The sequence below is a fragment of the Plecotus auritus genome (assembly GCF_963455305.1).
Source record: "Plecotus auritus genome assembly, chromosome: 4".
NCBI lineage: Eukaryota > Metazoa > Chordata > Mammalia > Chiroptera > Vespertilionidae > Plecotus > Plecotus auritus.
The window spans coordinates 96,854,651-96,874,086 of NC_137775.1; the positions used below are offsets into that span (position 1 = coordinate 96,854,651).

General features: G+C 50.1%; 1 protein-coding gene across 2 annotated transcripts in view; it reads right to left on the reverse strand.

Annotated features, from left to right (window-relative positions):
* Positions 1-9,588: 9,588 nt before the first annotated feature.
* The window catches only part of LOC308247470 (bombesin receptor-activated protein C6orf89 homolog), a 33,542-nt gene continuing 23,694 nt past the window's right edge, over positions 9,589-19,436 (reverse strand). Inside the window, exons 4-9 of one of the 2 annotated variants that reach the window (XM_080666629.1) lie at positions 17,741-17,895; positions 17,474-17,613; positions 16,148-16,277; positions 13,354-13,477; positions 10,627-10,751; positions 9,589-10,269 (exon numbers count right to left, since the gene is read on the reverse strand). In XM_080666629.1, coding sequence (XP_080522755.1) covers positions 10,657-10,751; positions 13,354-13,477; positions 16,148-16,277; positions 17,474-17,613; positions 17,741-17,895 — 644 coding nt within the window. In that variant the 3' untranslated portion in view covers positions 9,589-10,269; positions 10,627-10,656. Of the gene's footprint in view, positions 10,752-13,353; positions 13,478-16,147; positions 16,278-17,473; positions 17,614-17,740; positions 17,896-19,436 lie in introns of both variants that reach the window. The other variant, XM_080666628.1, reaches the window with a different exon arrangement.

The window sequence follows — 19,436 nt, forward strand, 5'->3', positions numbered from 1 at the left end:
CCTAGAGATGCCTAAAATGCTGTTCACCTAGTGTTAGTAGTTATTTCTGAATGGAGGTTTTCATAAGATCACCCAAACTATCTTCAATTCTTATAAGAAGAATGTATCATTTTTACAAAAATAAGTAATTATTCTGAGAAAAAGAAAGATTGGTGAAACATCTGTCTTCAACATGGTATCTATTGATTTGTTAAGAAAGAGTAGCCCTAGCCCGTGTGGCTCAGTTGGTTGGGTGTCGTCCCGTGTGCCGAAGGTTGCTGGTTCAATTCCCTGTCAAGGGCACATGCCTGAGTGGTGGGCTCAATCCCAGCAGGGGACCGTATAGGAGGCAGCCAATCAATGTTGTGCTCTCACATCAGTGCCCACCAACTGAGGGCCCCAATTCCACCACCAACTACCTTATCTATCATAAAGGAGAGTCCACATTACAAGAGTCCTTCTCTCCCTCTCCTTTCCTTTCTCTCTAAAAGCCAGTAAACTATCTCTATATATAACAGGCTAATATGCAAAGTGTCCCCTCGTGAGTTCGACCAGGAGACCGGGAGTTCACTCGCTCACTATGACATGTGCTGACCACCAGGGGATGGTGCAGAATGAAGGAAGGCCCTGGCCAGCAGCTGGCAGCTGAGGAAGGGAGGCCCCGGCTGGCAACCGGAAGGCCCGGATCGGTCCTGATTGCCAGCCAGGCCTAGGGACCCTACCCATGCATGAATTTCGTGCACCAGGCCTCTAGTTAAAAAAGAAAAAAGGAAGAGTAAAGGACACATGCCATGTGGAGGAATGTGCACTAGTAAACTGGAAATCAAACTGAGCAAAAAGGACATATTAAAGTCCCCAAATGTTATCATGGGATAGGAATTATAATTTCTAATTAAAAACAACCTGGATGCAACTTGATCTATAGATTTAGCCAATCCCAATAAAAACTCCAGCAAGTTATTTTGTGAACAGAGACAAACATTCTAAAGTTTATATGGAGAGGCAAAGGACCTAAAATAACCAGCACATTATTGAAGGAGAAGAACAAAGTTGGAGGACTGACACCAGCCAATTTCAAGACTTAAAGATTGCCCTAGCCGGTTTGGCTCAGTGGGTAGAGTGTTGGCCTGCGGATGGTTCGATTCCAGTCAAGGGCACATACCTTGGTTGCAGGCTCGTTCCTGGCCAGGCCCTGGTTGGGGCTCGTGCAGGAGGCAACCAATTGATGTGTTTCTCTCACATCAATGTTTCTCTCTGTCTTTCCCTCTCTCTTCCACTCTCCCTAAAAATCAATGGAAAAATATCATTGGGTGAGGATTAAAAAAAAAAAAAAAGACTTAAAGATCAATAGAACAGAATGGAGGCCCACATAAATATAGTCAACTGGTTTTTGACAAAGAAGCAAAGATAATACCACAGAGCACACAGTTTTTTCAGCGAATGGCGATGAAACCACTGGACATCCACATGCCAAAAAAATGAATCTAGACACAGACCTTACACCCTTCATGAAAAGTAACTCAAAATGAAAGATGCAAAACCATAAAACTCCTGGAAGAGAACACAGGAGAGAACCTAGGTGACCTTGGGTATGGAGATGCCATTTTGGATACAACACCAGAGGCATGATCCATGAAAGAAACAGTTGGTAAACTGGACTTTATTAAAGTTTAAACTTCTGTATGTACTACAAAGACAAGCCACCAACTGGGAGAAAACATTTATCATATACACCTGAGGAAGGACTGGTATCCAAAATATACAAAGAACTCTTAAAACTCAATAATAAGAAAACAACCTAATTACAAAATGGGCCAGAGATCTGATACCTCACTGAGGATACACAGGTGGCAAGTAGGCGTAGGAAAGGATGTTCAACATCATATGTCATAGGGAACCCACTGCAGGTGAAAACAACGGGATACACACCTATCAGAGTGGCCCAAACGGAGAACATGGACCATACCAAATGCTGGGGAGGGCGTGGAGCGACAGGAGCTCACATTCATTCCTGATGAAATGCCAAGTGGGGCAGCCATTGGAAGGGTTTGATGATTTCTTACAAAACTAAACATATTCTTGCCATACACTCCAGCAATTACACATATTTGGGTACTTACCCAAAGGAGTGGAAAACAATATCTACACAAGAAACTTCACATGGATGCAGAAGCTTTATTCATAATTGCCAAAAATTAGAACCACCAAGATGCCCTTCAGTAGGTGAATGGATAATGGACATCCAGACAATGGACTACCATTCAGTGCTAAAAAGAAATGAGCTATCAAGCCATGAAAAGACATGAAGGAACCTTAAATACGTGCCACTAAGTGAAAAAAGCTAACCTGAAAAGGCTACCTAGCAACCATATGACCTTCTAGAAAAGACAAAATTATGGAGAAACTAGAAAAAAAAAATCAGCGGTGGCCAGGGGTTGGCAGGGAGGGAGGGTGAATAGGCAGAGCCCGGAGGACTCTCAGGGCAGTGAAATTACTGTCTGGTACTCTAGAGGCAGAAGCATGCCAGTCTACGTTTGTCTGGGTCCACAGAATGTGCACTGAGAGTGGACCTAATATATACTGTGGACTCTGAGGTGTCGATGTAGGTTCATCAATTGTAGCAAATGTGCCCCTCGGGTGCAGGCAGCAATAGTGGGGGAGTTGTGTGCATCTGGAAATATGGGAACTTTGTGCTTTCTGCTTAATTTTGTTGTGAACCTAATACTGCTTTAAAAAATAAGGTTTTCTTAAAAAGAAAAAAAGGAAGACCAGCCTAATTGTCCCCAGGAATTACAGTAGAGGTGGGCCACAATAGGTGAGGAAGGAAGCAAAGGGAGTGGAGTGAGGCTGGAGGGGCCGCCAGGGCTTCTCCTGCGAGCAGGGGAGGGGGTGACTGCTGTAGGAACTGTCACTGGCAGCTACGTGGGCTGGGCGTGAAGTGGGTTGGTGGGAGGTGCAGCCACTGGCTGTCTAGGAGTGAAGCAGCGAGGTTCTAACTGGGACAGCAGTGGTGGGACTGGAGCGGCAACAGATTCTCCAGAGCTCGGTCCAGCTCAGAAGCAGAGGCCGAGCCGAGACAGGAGCCCCGAGGCTGCCACGCCATTTTGGACAGTGAGTTAGAGGTGCTTTAGGATAGGACGGTGGACATGGGCTCCTGGCACCTGCAGCTGCAGGATGAGGTTTCAGGCGAGGAGTGTGGGCCAGGCACGCAGGCTGGGTGGCTTGCCATGGGTGGAAGGTAAAGCTCGGAGGGGAGACTCCCAGAGAGAGAAGAGGAGGCCCAAGGGCGACCAGGGGTCCTACAAGGGAGGCATAAGCAGAAGAGGGAGGCTCAGGAAGGAGTAGTGAGTCTCAGAAGCCATGAGAGGAAAGGTTTTCCACAGTCAGTGTCAAGTGCTATAGGGGCTGAGGAAGGCGGGGGCTGAAGCAGGTGACTTGGCCGCTTTTACATGGACAAATATTTTTGAAATTAAGTCCAGACTTCTTGACTTATAACCCAAACAATCATTTAACAGGATGTGATTTATCAATAACAGTTGAATAAATAATGGTAGAGCCACACCATGTAACATCAGTCATTAAAATGAACGGATAAGAGCCATGCCCACTGGCTTGAAGAGAACTCTGTAAGAAAAGCAGTAAGCGCCTAGCCGGTTTGCTCAGAGGATTGAGTGTCGGCCCCAGACTGAAGGGGCCCTGGTTTGATTCAGGTCAACCGGCTCAATTGGGGTGCATGGGGGAGGCAACCAATCAATGTGTCTTTCTCGCATCGATGTTTCTGTCTCTCCCCCTCCCTTCCACTCTCTCTAAAAATCAATGGAAAAATATCCTCGGGTGAGGATTAACCAAAAAAAAAAAAAAAAGCATGAAACATCAAGTGCCTGTAATATGATCCCATTTTGGTAAAGCCATGACAAATGCCTGATGGTGTATGATTACGAGGGCCTGGAAGGCCTGGAGAGCATGGAAGATACAGGCAGAGCATGGCAGTGCAGACATGACATTTACCTGACCAGAGGAGGGGCAGACTGTGGGGAAGAAAGTTCCAGCAAGTAAGGGAGGAACATAAAGCAGGACACTAAACACTATATAAGAAGTGGTTATATTCATGCATTTATGTAAAACTATGTAGAAAACTACTAAAAAGCATGCACACGCAAAGATGACTTAATCAAATCTTCCCTGAGTGTTGAGAGTGGCCCTAATCAGCTGGGAGCTGGGTGAACCATCCAGGGGCCTGGCTGTCCTCCTGCGAGGGCCCAGCACGTCCAGGGAGGCGACATGTGAGGGACCTGCTGGGCTGCGTGCAGCCAGCAGGTGAGAAGGAAAAAGGCACCCAGGGCTCCTGTGAGTTCTGGGCAAAGTGCAGGGAGGGACACGGGAAGGTATTGCAGGCCTGAGGATTCCTGGGAACAGCAGATCGCCAGGCCTGGTGGACAAAGGCCTGGAATAGGGATAAAAAAGGGGCCTATGAATACGAGTGAGTACAAGCTGGGTGAGAACGTCAGGGGATCCAGGCCAGGTGGGATGGGGGCCGAGGCCCACAGAGCAGCCCCGAGCCCTGCCTAATGAGTAGGCTATGGCTGGAAGTCTCCTGAGTTATGGGAAAAGAGAAAACTGAAAGTGAAAGAATGACAACAGCACAGGAAAATTATCAACCCACATACACACTTTTAATTGCAAGAAGTGAACACTTTTGTTACATTCTCCACATGGTGGAAGTCTTCCAAGCTCGCAGTACATTAAGTTACAGTCAACATTCTGTACTGAGCACAGAGTAACAGCTTAGACCGCTCAGAGCACGAGTGGTTGGGGCAGGTGCCTGCGCTCTTCTGCTCCCAGGCCTACCCAGGCCCACCGTCCTGGCACTGCCGGCTTCTGTCCGTGATGACGTGTGACATGGTGATGTGATGGTGTGAGAACGGCAGGAGGAGGCTGAGCAGGGCTCAGGCTTACCTCTGCCTCCCAGTCTCCCTGCCCCAGGCCTGTTACTGGCCTTCCTGCAGGAGGGAGCGTTTTCTGAGGGCGGAACCACAGAAAGAAGTTTGGAGGGCAAGTTGCCTGAGGTGAGACTGGGGGTTCCCCCTGGGAATGCCATGTGTCAGATCCTGTCCTCAATTCTCATAGCCAAATGGATGGATTGGTTCTGAAGAGGTCGATGGAGTTTGAGGGCTGGGACACTGCTGAGTGTGAGTTACGGTGGCTTCACAGGGTGGCCTCATCTACCCCCGAGTTTGTGAGGGGGGATGAGGTAAAATAAGTAGATGACCCCACTCCCCAATTTCTGTTTGAAACGGAAAACTAAACTGGCTTACCTCTTCTTGCCGGGCATGCAGTGGGCTCCTCCTGGATGGACGCCCGCAGCATCGGTGCGGGGAGCAGTCCCCGCCAGCCCCACCGTGTCCGGGCAGGCCAGGCCTCGGCCTGGACTTGTGTAACATTTCTTCTCTCCACCCTCCTAAAGGTCTGGACTCTCCACGTCTCCAGAGAAAGGAAGATGACAGATGCATTGAGCTCTAATGCTTAAATTATGCAGGCAGGGAAACCAGAGGCTTGGGGCCTGGCAGCGGACAGCAGCTAGAGGCTTCCCACCAAGGCCAGCACTTAAAGTCACGCTGTGCCGGGGGTGGGGGTTGCACATGGGGCGAGGGGGGAGCACCTGTCTATCTTGTCTGAGATGCTTTTGTGGAAGACGCTGCTGATATGGGGCGGGGGGTGCGGGGGGTGAGGCGGCCAGGAATTCGCATGCCGACGGTGACACAGCACGTTCCCAGAGCCTCCTATTTTCCAAGTGCTACAGGGCATCCTCCCTAGCATGTGGCCTTCCCAGCCGCCTGACCCTGACGCACGTCCACCCTGCACACAAGATACGCAGGGCCGATGCGGAAAGGATCTCTCACCTCACTCACTCTGTCAGAGCCCATCTGTGCCCGCCCTCCGTCATGGATTAGTGGGTGACGGGGCGCCACTGAGTGAACGAGTGTTGGACTTGTGAACTCAGGAGAATTCCTCCTCCATGGTCAGGAGAACTCAAACGCCTAAAGACCCCTCTGTTCACTGACAGATTCACAGAGGTAGACAAGATGGCCTCTGTCCATGCAACCAGGCGCGCTGCTTCCCCTCCCCTGATGCTTGGCTCTCCTGCTGGCAAGGAACAGAGGAGAGCGAACCTCTGCTCTAGGTCTTCAGTGCTCACCGTGGAAGCCCCTGGTGAATGAGCAAAGTCATCCAGGCGACAGTAAAAGGACAGGCCAGCACCTGCACCTAAGGACTGAGGTTTTGTTAAGACAACTGCTCCTACACTGGCCGATGCTGGATTTCGGGAGAAAGGAATAGAAAACAGAACTGAAAAACAAGTGATGTAAGCTTCAAGGGGACCCACAACTGGAATTGGGCAGAGTCCCTCTTCTGGTCACACATCTGGAAATGAGGAGTGACGGGAAAATGGCTGGACACTCTGAAACAGAGTTTTCAAATGGGGAGGGAAAAGTGAAAGACTTTATAAAAGTCAACTGGTTAGATTCTCTCCTCCATTTCGGTCCAAACAGTTTTAAAAACAAACGCCAGCTGGTGGACCCCGTCCTGAGCCCTCCTCCCCTGTGGGGGTTCACAGGGGCCCAGCACGGCTTCCTCCCGGCACCGTGCTGCGCTGAGGAGGGAGAAGATGCTACGGAGCCCACTACCCACCTGCCAGCACGTAACTGCTCTAAGCCCCGGGTTCTTTACTTGTAAATTGAGGATCTAATACTTACTTTGCAGGACTGAGACAAGATTAAGAGAGAACATGGACTACACCAATGTTACTGGCTCCTTTCTCTTAAAAATGAGCCCAAGTCTGCCTATTTAATAGGCTGTTTAGACAGGTAGATACTGTTTTCATAAACCGTTATTCGATGACTCTCTCCCTTCCCTAAGAGGAAAAGGGAGTAGGGGAAGGAGAGGTGCAGTCTGTTTAGTACTTGACCTCAGGCCATCTGGTGTCGGAGCAGCCTTCCTCCCGAGTCTGTGCTCCGGGACCTATAAAAAGGGAACCTAACCCATGTGTGGAGGTCACGTCACCTCTTAGTAAGCACCCAACAAACTTACAAGCAAGTCCCTCTTCTTGGAGCCCTGTGGTTCTGTTTTCATTTGGTGGAGGTGGGAGCTGGTTAGGTGGTTCCCCTGACTCTGCTTCCTCATTAGATGACCCTTTCCCACACCGGGTCACCTGGAGGGCCTTTGGATGCTTCCTTGGAGGAGCTGAGAGCGAGGTGAGCAGGGAAGGCCCACAGCACCTCACACAAGCCTCAGAGAACCAGGAAGGGCAGGCTGGCACCCCTGCCCTCCCAGCCATTCCTGTAGGACTGGTCAGTGGTAGGTCTGGCTTAGCAGAGCTACCTTGAGAAGAAGGCAAATTATCTTATATAATAAAAGGCTAATATGCAAATAGACTGAACGGCAGAACAGCCTGTCGCTATGACGCGCACTGACCACCAGGGGGCAATCGCTCAGTGCAGGAGCTGCCCCCTGGTGGTCAGTGCGCTCCCACAGTGGGAGCACCGCTCAGCCAGAAGCTGGGCTCACGGCTGACGAGCACAGTGGTGGTGTCAGGAGCCTCGCCAACCTCTGCGACAGCACTAAGGATGTCTGACTGACGGCTTAGACCCGCTCCCGCAGGAAGCGGGCCTAAGCTGTCAGTCGGACATCCCGCGAGGGCTCCCGGACTGCGAGAGGGCGTACGTTGGGCTGAGGGACCGCCCCCAAGTGCACAAATTTTGTGCACCAGGCCTCTAGTCTATATAATAAAAGAGTAATATGCTAATTAGACTGGACATCCTTCTGGACGTCCTCCCTTCCAGACAAAGCTGCAATGGTCGGGGGCTGTGGCAGAGGCAGCAGAGGCCCCTGGCCACAGTGGCAGTGGGTGGGGGCCGCAGCAGAGGTGGCAGAGGCCCCCAGCGGTGGTGGGTGGGGGCCTGGGCCAAGGCCCTTGCACGGATTTTGTGCATCAGGCCTCTAGTCTACACTGAGTGGCCAGATTATGATGATCTCTGAATGCATAATAATCTGGCCACTCAGTGTGTGTGTGTGTGTGTATGTGTGTGTGTGTGTGTGTGTGTGTGTGTGTGTGTGTGTGTATATATATATATATATATATATATATATATATATATATATATATATATATATTAGAGGCCCAGTGCATGAATTCGTACATGGGTGGGGTCCGACCAGCCTGGCCAGGGGGGAGGGGACATGGGCAGTTGGCCGGCCTGCCTGCTGGTCAAACTCCTGGTCGAGGGGACAATTTGCATATTAGCCTTTTATTATCTTGGATATACACTGAGTGGCCAGATTATTATGCATTCAGATCATAATATCTGGCCACTCAGTGTATATATATAAAAGGCTAATATGCAAAGTGTCCCCTTAGGAGTTCGACTAGGAGTTTGATCACTCGCTATGACATGCTGACCACCAGGGGGCAGCGCGGAACATGGTGGGCGACCAGCGGTGGCGGTGGGGCGCTGAGGGAGCGAGGGAAGGAGGAGAAGGGGAACCCTGCAGTGGCGCATGCGTGGGTGGCGAGGGAAGGAGGTGGTGGGGAACCTGATCGCCATCCAGGCCTAGGGACCCTACCCATGTACGAATTTTGTGCACTGGGCCTCTAGTTTGTATGTATTCAGCAATTAAGAGCAAAAACCGTCTTGAGAATTTCTCCTCTGAAATTTACATTCAATTCTGAACGGGACCGATTTTAATAAAATGAGTAGCATATGCACATACCCTCACTTAGCAGAGCCATACACTAGGTTGAACTGTAGCCAGGTCAGGGCTGAGAGGACTTCCCAGGGGTGCCGCGGAGCACCACCATGGGCAAGGGTCTCTTAGCTTTCAGTTTTGAGCTGAAGTGAGAATTTTCTGAACATTTAAGGTATGAAGAGGAGTAAAATGGGAAGGAACACAGGGTAATTCATAAAAATGAAACAAATCTCAACCATTAAAACAGCTGCTTTGCGCTTAAGGAAGCCTCCCTTTCCTTAGCCCGAAGGGCCTCATTTAAGGAAACTGAGCGGCTTCTCAAGAGCTTGTTTATGCCCAATGCTTCCTTCCCAGGTGGGCAGATAAGGACGTGCAAAGGCTCGAAAGGCTGCACAAAGCTGGCTCTACGTGCCCTCTGATTGCAAACCTCTTCAAACCACTGCTTAGCAAGCGTGACTTTCACATGGACAGAAAGTTTTGTTTTTCCTGCATTAATCAACACAAGGCGCTGACTCCTTCACAGAAAACTCCCTCAGGTACAGCTCATCCCAGTTTCGCTGAAGCCCAAGGAGGAGGCGGTGTCTCCACCCTGAGCTCCATGAACCCTGCTTGTCCTTGACAAGCCCACAGATCCGTGGTTCTGAGACACAGAGAGAGGGCCTGGGGCAGGTGCGGCGGCACAGGATGCAGAGGACCGGCTCCCCTCACCGCTGTCCGCCTGACCTGTAACTGACACAGACACTCCTGTGTCCATTCGCTTTCTGCCTTTCTGGACTAGCGGCCACAGTATGTTTTGTTTTTCTTCGCAGTGGTGTTGGCATGACCAGATACCCCGAGGTGTCAAAGGAAACAAGAAAAGAGCCATCCTAATTTACATCATTTGATTAATACAGCACTTAAGGGAAACAATGAGCATAGTGAATTATCCAATCAAAAGGATACAGCTTTATATTGTTACAAAAAATAAGAACCTCACCTTGTTTCCAGTACAGAGAGACAGATCATTGTAACACACGACCACAGAGTTGCACACCCAGCTGGCAAACACTTTGAGTCTGGAATTCCTTCCCCAACCACATTACATCAGCCTGACACATCTGTAAAACATCTTCCCTGTAGAGTCAGACCCTAAAGATCAGGCCCGGGAGGCGCCCTCCACCCGGCCAGCATCTAGCTCATCCCCCTCTGAAGACACTGGTAAGAGCAACAGGGCCCACAGCGATGGTGCCGCCTCAGCAGGCAAGGGCTCTGGCCTGTCAAGGGAGGGGGACCAGGAGCCTAAGTGCTGAGAAATCAGGCAGGCAGCCGAGGGAGAGGGAAGGAGCAGGGGGGAGAGCCAAAAGATACAATGGAGAAAGTATGACTTTAGGAGTAACCGTTTCAATTATAATCAACTCCAGCCTGGCATCGCCGAGACACCGAGAGCCACGGACGCTGGGAAAGTTCACTTCTTGAGTGAGATTTGAGGTTATTTGACCTTTTCTCAGTGGTTCTCGAGTCGTTCTGTTTGGGAAACGGCAATGACTTCTTTCATCAGCCATGGTTTTCCTAAGACAATACAGGGTGGTGTGGCCGGGAAGATGGACACGTGGGCCCAGCCGCAGAAGGATGGCTCTGAGGTTGGGCCAGCAGAGGGGATCGCTGTGCACGTGAGGGAGGCACCATCCATTCCTCGCTGGGAGCGTGGCCTTGAGGCTGCGGGATCAAAAGACCTGGCAGAGCCCAGTCTCTCCCAGACAGGTACTGGCAGAGTGCCGGCCCAGCAGCTGGAGCGACGGGCGCTGGCTCTCAGCTGGCTCACACACGCATGCACAGGGCAGGGAACCAAGTAACCAACCCCTGGAAAGTGGTTTCATTGTGTGGTTTTTTTTAAAAATTATTTCCTCCTTTCAATCTGGTCTTCACCTCAAAACCGTTCCTCTGCACACCCGTTTCCTATGGTTCTGAGAGGGTGGTTGCATCGCAGAGGACCAACGGCTGGACCCCTCTGGCTACAATGTAGACCTTCCAATGGGCAGCACCAGCGTAGCCTGCAAGGGAAACAGCAACAGAAGCGTGTGAACATCAGGGCCTGGGCACACCTGCAAAGCCAGGTGTATCTCGCTCTGAAGGTCTTTCAGGCCTTCCTGGCATAAATATGCCCAGTTATTATTAGTCTTCTCTGTAACCTGACACCCAGCAGGAGCCACTCTGAACTAGCTCCATTGCTGCCCTCACCTGGGGACTGAACGCCAATCCCACAGGTTCACATCGGCAGGTGCTCTGATGAGCTGGTGCTGGGCACCAATTCCTGTGCACTGACCTCATCATTCTCAGCGAGAAGACAGGATGGGCTGAGGGGGAGGGGTCCCCTACTCGATTTTCCTGAGATATCTACAACATGGTCTCATTACAGAACATCCAGATTGACCCAACCCAGCATTTCCTAAATTGTGTCCTCCTGTAAGAAGTCCAAGGGAAATGGGTTCTGTGGCCAAGTAAGTTTGAGAAACACTAGATTCCTCCAGGGCTTTTCGGAGCCTTTTGTACATAATGTGCACTATGTATTGCCAAGACAGGCATTTCCCAAAGTCTAGTGACCAAAGGACCCCATTTGCCAAGGGCCTTTCCGGGGGCCGCCTGCTCCTGCCGGTCCTGAGTGACCTGAAGAACTCCTTAGGAAACACTCATCAGAATCATCTGAGTGGGCGGAAAGGTGACTTAAACCCTTTACCACATCAGTACTCTCTTGATGGAAATTTCCTAGCGGCTGATGTGCCCTACTCATCTGTACACGAGAGCCCCGAGCAGACCCGAGCCTCTGCCTGAGGAGTCAGGAAAGCTCACTGTGAGCAGTGACTGCACAATCCGGCAGGTGCAGGCTCACAGTGCCTGACGCCTACGTCACCCTTGAAAATGCCCCTCTCACAGGTTTCTGGTGGTCTGTACCCTTGTCCCCTTCCCCTCAACCCTCACAGGACAATACTTACCATGTCATCATGTCAAAAAGCACAGAAGCTGCTTGTCACGCTGCCATTCCTAAGGGTCCCTGAGCTGCTCAAGATGCCACCTGTCCTCAACCCTCCACTGTAGAGCCTGCTCTTGGGTCCTCATTTGTAACTGAGGCGGCTGCAGCCATGCATCTGTTGCTGCCACTGCTCAGGTGCCCACTGTCCTCCCTGCCTTCTCCCAGGCAGGCATGTCCTCTTCTTGTTCTCTTCTGTCTCCTGTCCCTTCTCCACATCCCTGTCATGTGGCTGGCCTTTCGTGGGCACTGCCAACCTCAGGGCTCCGTTCCTCCTGGTCTGTGGCCGGCCAGTCACAGCTCGGCAGGCATCAGGCCCTGGATTTCAAGCTAGTCTGGACTATGCCCACTGGACCTGCTGCTCAAAGCTTCTCTGATCTCTGCCAGGCACCCATTCCTTCTTCTCCCCTCAATCTATAGCTGGCATTCTAGATGCTTGTGGGAGCTGGAGGCCTGGAATTTGGATACCTAGGTGTTTCTGCAGTTGTCTGAACTGTCAGGATTTGTAGAGCGTAAGACAGACTTTGAATGCACAACTACACACTCCCAGCACCATGCGTGCAGGCTTGTGCAGCCATCACGCCTCATGGAAGTGTCACTCCACCACAGGAACATAGGTCCAGAACACTTTCCACACAAGAATCTTCCTTTCTGCAGAATTCCCAGGGGCCAGGCCAGCTGCGCTCCATCATCAGTCAATGGTTAACTGGTGCATTTTTATTTTTCTATTTCTAAACTGAAATCAAAGCTATGTAACTTGGATTAAAACTTGGCACACTTCACAGTGTGCACCCGTCCTCCAAAGGAGGTGAGGTTTCTAGGGACCTGGGTTTTCTGAAAAGGTAAATTAAAGAAATCAACTGAGAAACCAGTCTGGGCTCTGCCAGGGACTCCAGGCCTCCCCTAGGTTTTGTGAAGCAGGAAAAACAGGAGGGCAATGGGATCCTTGCTGATTTATTTGCTTCTGCCAAGAAAACTCTACAGTCACACTGATTGCTACTGACAGCAGTTGATTTAAACCTGTTTCCCTGGAACCAACTTCTAGAATATAATGCACAGAACAAGTCACAGTGGGGAAACCATGGAGCCAAGGGTGAGTCATGGCTGTGAGGCTGTGACCTGCCTGTGGGACCCATCCAGGAGGTGAGACGCCTGTGCAGCTGCTGCCCTTACATGTTGCTTGCACTGCATTGTTGTATTAGCAAAATGGCACCAAAAGGGGTTTCCTCAAATCTGGAATTGAACCTCCCCTGACCTGACTGCTAAACGAGACACTAAGACTAGCGGCTTTCTTTGCTTAACTGACGGTGGGGCCCTGGCGTGGCACCTCTCCTCTCTGGGTCTCATTCCCCTCAGCTGTAAAATAAAGGCCTGCTCTCGATATCTGCATAACTCTTCCTAACTTGGACACGTATATTCTACATGCATATACAAGACCTTTCCTTCTGCCACGTTTTCTCATTAGTTGTTCTATTTAAGCATAAATATTGACCTATTAGTAAAAAATGCTATTCTTGACTCTACTTAATTGATCTTTATGAAGGCAATATTTAGTTCTTACACTATTTTTTGAGTTAAAAACTAAAAAGATCCTGGGGCCAACCTTGCCCTCCTGGGGCCCCGCCTACCGATATCGCCGGGCTCCAGCGGCATGGCCATGGAGTGGCAGTGTCTCCGGCACTGGAAGGGCGGGATGAGCTGCAGCATGGCCTCTCCGCTGCCAAGGGTGAACAGGTCATGCATCCTATGCATCTGGAGGAAACACAGGGCAGAAAAGGAAGGAAAAGAAAACAAAGTAAAACCCAGGGGTGTGGGAGATTAATACACAAACATCCATACACTCATGGCTCTGAGCTCCCTAGCAGCCTAAGCTAAAAGGAAAACAGAACCAATAACACAGTTCACAATCACGTCCAAAAGACAAAAACAAACTAGTTTCTCCAAAGCATGGCATCTCTCAGTATTGAGACCAGGGTAAAAATCGCTTCTAATAGCTTCTATAGAGACACTGTAATTAAGTGGGGCCTCAACAATCACCCTATAGTAGAAATGGCACAAGCTTTAAAATTTACAACTATTTATAGTCACAACTTCAAAGTAGGTCAAAGGCAAAACATCTAACTGCAATTTAACGAAAGTCTAGCAAAGGCCAATACATGTTGGTCTAAGAATGCAATCTTCTGAGGCACTAGTTTGATCCAGACTTTTAAACTAACAGATGTCTATATATCCTTTGGGCAATGGAATATTCCTTCTTACTGCCAATGTTTTGATGAGAATCAAAGAATGGCAAGTTCAAGTTTACACTTTCTGGCAACACCCAGGTGAGCAGATATGTCATGCTACTGACTGAAAGCTAATGACAGTAAGATTGGCCTCTGATTTTGAAACCCAAGGAGGCCGCCAGGTTATGCACCTGCAGAGGCAATGGCTACACTTCTGAGGGAGCACTACTGCCACCCATAGGCATGGCATGCACCCTGCTGGGTGCCAGGCACAGTTGCAAACCCTGGGCCACCTAAGTAGGACAAAGGGAGAGGCTGATCTGGCTCACCTAGGTGAGAGAGAACCCTCGCCTCCCCTCCCAGCCCTGCCCATCTGGCAAACCCTCCAGATGCCCACATAAAGCAGGGACCCGAAGTCTGACTTTCCTCTTCACCACTCAGGGCCTCCAGAGTCTTAGATTTTGGCCCATCTTCTCTTGTCCCCAACCCTGGTCTCCCTGTTGCTCCCACAGGCCCTGGCCATGACTGATTCCATGGCTACACGAGAGCCATTCCAACTGTTGCTGCAGTGACAGGAGGAGGACTAGGGAGGTCTGGTGTCTTGAGCTGCCTGCAACTGACTGGTCCCAGCAGAAGCCCCGACACCTGCACTCTTGAAAAATCCCTGAAGACCAACACCAGGTGGATGTACTAGTATTTCTTTTCATATAAGCCCGAGGGGGTGGGACCATGATCTTCCACACCCAGGATGGGAAGAAGCAGACACCAGGGTGGAGCAGGCCTGCTGTGGGCAACAATGTGGAAGGGGTGCAGGGACCTGGAGCTCCTCACTTCTTCCCCCAGTGCAATCAAATCTCCACTTCTGTATCCCAAGGCTCCTGCAGACATGGGGCTTCCAGGCCCAGGGCCCAGGGACATGGACAACAGGGTGGAGTCGCAAGGCCGTCTCGAGCCTGGGCCAGGGTGGGGAACAGATGCTCCAAGAAACCAGACTCAGGATTTTTGCCTATTTGGGCCACTCCCCTTCCCAAAACATCTTGAGAACCATAACAAGATGACTCTGATAGGCGGCTGAGTAACTCTGTATTTACCACTTTGGCTGGGCTCTTTGGGTTCCTGTTAAGCAGGCTGATGAAATTAACTTTAGATTCAAGTGGGAAAAGCAAGATAAAGATAAAGGCCCTCGTCCAGAATGATATCCTAATTATGAAGATGAAATCATACGAGGGCCCCGAGTCCAGCCAGCGACAGGATAAACTTCTTTAAAATCAAGGAAGAGCCCAGCACCTCCACCCTACTGCTGGCAGACAGAAGAGCTTACTTCTAGACACAATGATTGTTTTTCTAGGCTTTGAAATTCCTTTAACACGATTCAGCAAATTGGGAGCCAATAGTATCAGGAGGTTGAAGACACAACCCAGAGTTGGTAGGGGTCACAGTTTGGAAAATTTAATTTTTTTACTGAGTGAAAATTCATGATTTTAATTCTTTCAAACCAATCCAGGCTCAAAAACCTTCCTCAGGAATGAGACTCAACAAAAGAGCAATTCAGAGACAAGTAAGCCGACATAGACACAGCACAGCTCTGCGGAGGCCAGTGGAGGGGGAAGTGAGGGGCCGGGTTGGCCCTGGGCTGAGGTGAGAGGAGCCCTAAGCTGGGCTGCCTGCCTCGGGCACATGCCCGTCCACCATTTAGTCCCCAAACCTCTCCATGCTCCCAAGCTTTTTGCTTCTCCAGTTCTCTACCTGAGGTTCCTCCTGTATTTCTGGGGAAAGCCAACCTGGGAGCGAGGGTGGGGAGAGCCCTCCTACTAACTTGCTGTGTCCTTGGGCAAATCATTTACTCTCGCTAGGGCTCAGTTTCCTTAACTACGAAATGAGTGACCTGGACTATGAATTTACATACTGTTCTCTTATAGTTGCCTGCTTTCTACTTTGAGGTAGAGAAGTCAGACTAACTTAGGGTTCTACATACTTGAACGCAGAAGCGTGGCTTCCGGGAGGTAGACTTGCAGGAGGCAGACTCTCCATAGTATGTCTTCCTAAAGGAGCAGGCTGCCCGGTCTCCTGGCTACCAGGGAGGGTGTCCCTGCAATTCGCCCCCTAAGTTGATGTGCAGGGAAGGCCTTGATTATGTCATCGGCCCAGGTCCCAAAGGAGGAAAGTTCTGGATCTAAGTGCTCTCAAAATTTCCTACCTTACTCCCCACAATAGGTTCTGGTTGAAGAAAGAAGCACTTTTTCAAGGAGGCATCTTTTGGAAATGGGAGGTGGGTGAAAACAGGAAAGAGCTCACGTAAAATGTGTGATCTGTTCAGAGGTCTTCTCCTATAAAAGTTTGGAAGAGAAAAAAGTTATTAAACTGGGCAAGCCAGCCTCCAACTAACATAGAGCTGAGCAGGGTGGGAAAACTGTGGGTGGTAGGTAAAGAGGAAAAATATCAGGATAATATCTTAAGTATTAGGTCCATGAAGAACAGTCATGCCAAATCAATTAACTGTAACATGTACACACACACACATAAACTCCACAGCCACGATTTGTCCATGTGGGTGGGTGTTTATAAAATCCAGCTAAAACAACATATAGAGGAAGGAAAGAAACAATCCATTCATTCTGTCTTGGAAAAGAGACTGAAGTACTAACAAGCCAAGTGGGAGAAGAGACCAAGGGAGGAGGAAGCAGCAAACATCGTGAGCCTTCTCCGGAGGCGGAGCGCCATGCACTGGGAAGCCGGACTAGCTTGTTAAACTGAGTCACTGATCACGAAAGAAACAGCAAATTTAACGAAAAGCAGAAGCACCGAGAAATTATCCAACAGAAAGCCTGAAAGCAATTTTCCTTCCCTGTGGAAGGGTTCTAGATCAGCGGTTGCCAACCTTTCGGACCTCAGGGACCACCGTGGTCCTCAGACCACTGGTTGGCGACTGCTGTTCTAGATGGAAACTGGCTTTCCTTTTCTTTCTAGACAGCACCCCAAGAAATGGACCGTGTCTTCTGTAGGACACAGGGAGGAACAGGGGGCAGATCTGAGTTCCAGTCCCGACTGGGTGACCTCAAGCAAGGTACTTAACCTCTCTGATTGCCACTTTTCTGATCTGAAAGGAGACAATGACAGTTCCTACTTCCCAGACCTATTCTGAGCATCACCACTGAGCAACGGACACTACGCACCAAGGCACGCTGCCTGGCACAGAGCGTGCCGGGGAATGCAGCCTCCCTTCTATTCTTCGTGCTCTCTCTTCAGCCCTCAACGCTCAGGACCCACGCTGCAGAAACACAATGCTAAACACATACTTAGAAATAAACTATGAATCTATTAGGCAACCCTGGTGCCACCCAGGCTGTCACTCCTCCGGACACATCTCTTCACTCGTCCCTCTTCACTCTTCTCTCTCATCACTGGTTTGTTGACTGTGAGCTCCTGCATGTTCTTTGACGGTACTGCAAGGTATCTGCAGTGTTGACACTTGGGCTCCCCCCTTCCCACACACACACAGGCCAAGCGCCCTTTTGACACTCACCACGGATAAGGAAATGGGAACCACCGGTGAGGAAAGCAGCGCCACCACTTGGCAAAAAACCCTTCCTCGAAGCCTTCTGTCACCTCAGGGTAGTGGCACAAAAAATGCTGAATGTCCTCCGACAACAGGGGCCGTTCCGTCTTGGCAAGGCCAAAAACAAAAGCAAAGCAGAACAACAGAATTACTTCCCAGGAATGTCATAGAGCTTGACGGTTTTTGGCCATTAAAAGGGTAGTTAGTCAGTGGGAGAATCAGCCTCTAGCTCACCTTGATCACCAGAGGATGGAGTCTCTCAAATTCCTTTGGGGCATCTTCCAGGAGCATTACCTTGAGGGGTAATTTCTGGGCACAACCAGTGCAGTTGGCAGGGATGAGGTCTGACTCATTCTGCTCACGGTCGTTTGTCCACCAGGGGTCAAAATCTGAGCGAGGAAGAGAGATGGAGGAGGCAGATACAAATGAAGCCGAACAGGAAGACACTCAGTGGCATGGGGTGGAGATGTAGTTCCTCCACCTTTTAAAAAAAATGTTTGTTTGTTTGTATTTATTTATTTATTTATTTATTTATTTATTTATTTATTTATTTCAGAGAGAAAGGGAGAGAAAGAAAGATCAATGAAGACAGAATCATCAATGGGCTGCCTCCTGCATGCCCCACACTGGGGGTCGAGCCTGCAACCCAGGCATGTGCCCTGACCGGGAATTGAACCTGGGACCCTTTAGTCCGCAGGCCGACGCTCTACCCATTGAGCCCACCAGCCAGGGCTCCATTTTCTAACCTGGGGCCCACACGTGTGAACTATCTACAGCACACCGGGGAGGGGCTGGCAGTGAGGGGTCCCACCATCAGTGATGAGTCCCGCTGCGTGTCTTCTCCAGCACTCTGGGTGTGTGCCTAGAGCCCTAGACCCTTGGTTCGCAAGCCCAAATGGAGGCCAGGCTGGCTCCAGGAAGGAGGAATGAGAAAAGGGTGCAGAGAGAAGGGATGGAGGGGAGATAGGACATTCCTGGGCCCATCTCTGGAGTAAAGTGAATTGACTAGCCCAGCTCAGAAGCGGGTAAGGGGTACTATCCATGGTTTCTCCCCCCAGGACTGCAGGTAGGTCAAAGGAAGAGTGCCCTCCCGGCCCTGATGCAAGTGCTGGGTGGCCCCTGCCTGAGGGGCTGGCTCTGCTGCTACACAGCGCTTCTCAGTTTCCCTCTGTTCCTTCCCTCCGGCACGCCTGTTTACAACCTTACTGTACTACTTCTTGTTTGCTTTTTGTTCCATTCTGGGTTTTACGTGTGTTCTCTGAGATATGTGTTTGTGATGAACTCTAACTTGAATCCAAAATGTTTCACCAGATGGTTTCTGATTAAAACCCAATGGAAACCAACTCAGGAGAGAGCCTAGAACAAAGACAGCAGACAAGCCAACGTGGCTAGACTGTGCCGTTAGCTCTTCACACCGACAAGCACACTTGGACTGACTCCTGACCACACAGTATGTCGCTGCCGCAGCAGTGCTTTGTCCTTGTTTCCTTACAGCGGCAGTATCAGCGCGGAGGACACCCGTCAGGGGAAGCCTGCCTGTGTTCTCAGCGAGTCTCCCGGGCACCCTCCACCTCTGGCAGACAGAACCTGTGTTTCCTCGAGGCAGCTGCCACCCCCTCTCTCTCCCGTCTCACCTGTGGGAGATCACCAACCAGAGGCCTACTGCCCCCTTACCCGAGGGGGCCTCTGTCCCTCACTGGTTGCCAGGAGCCTCGGGGCAGCTGAAACCCTTTGGTGGCACCTGAGGCTGCAAAGTTATAGTTTTTTTTTCCTTCGGGAATACTTTTAAATATTCCTTATCAGAGGCCAAATATGATGCATTCTTTATTTAAAAAAACAATTATACTTTATTATTATTATTTTTATATTTTTTTGTTGATTTCAGAAAGTAAGGGAGAGAGAGCTAGAAACATCAATGATGAGAGAGAAT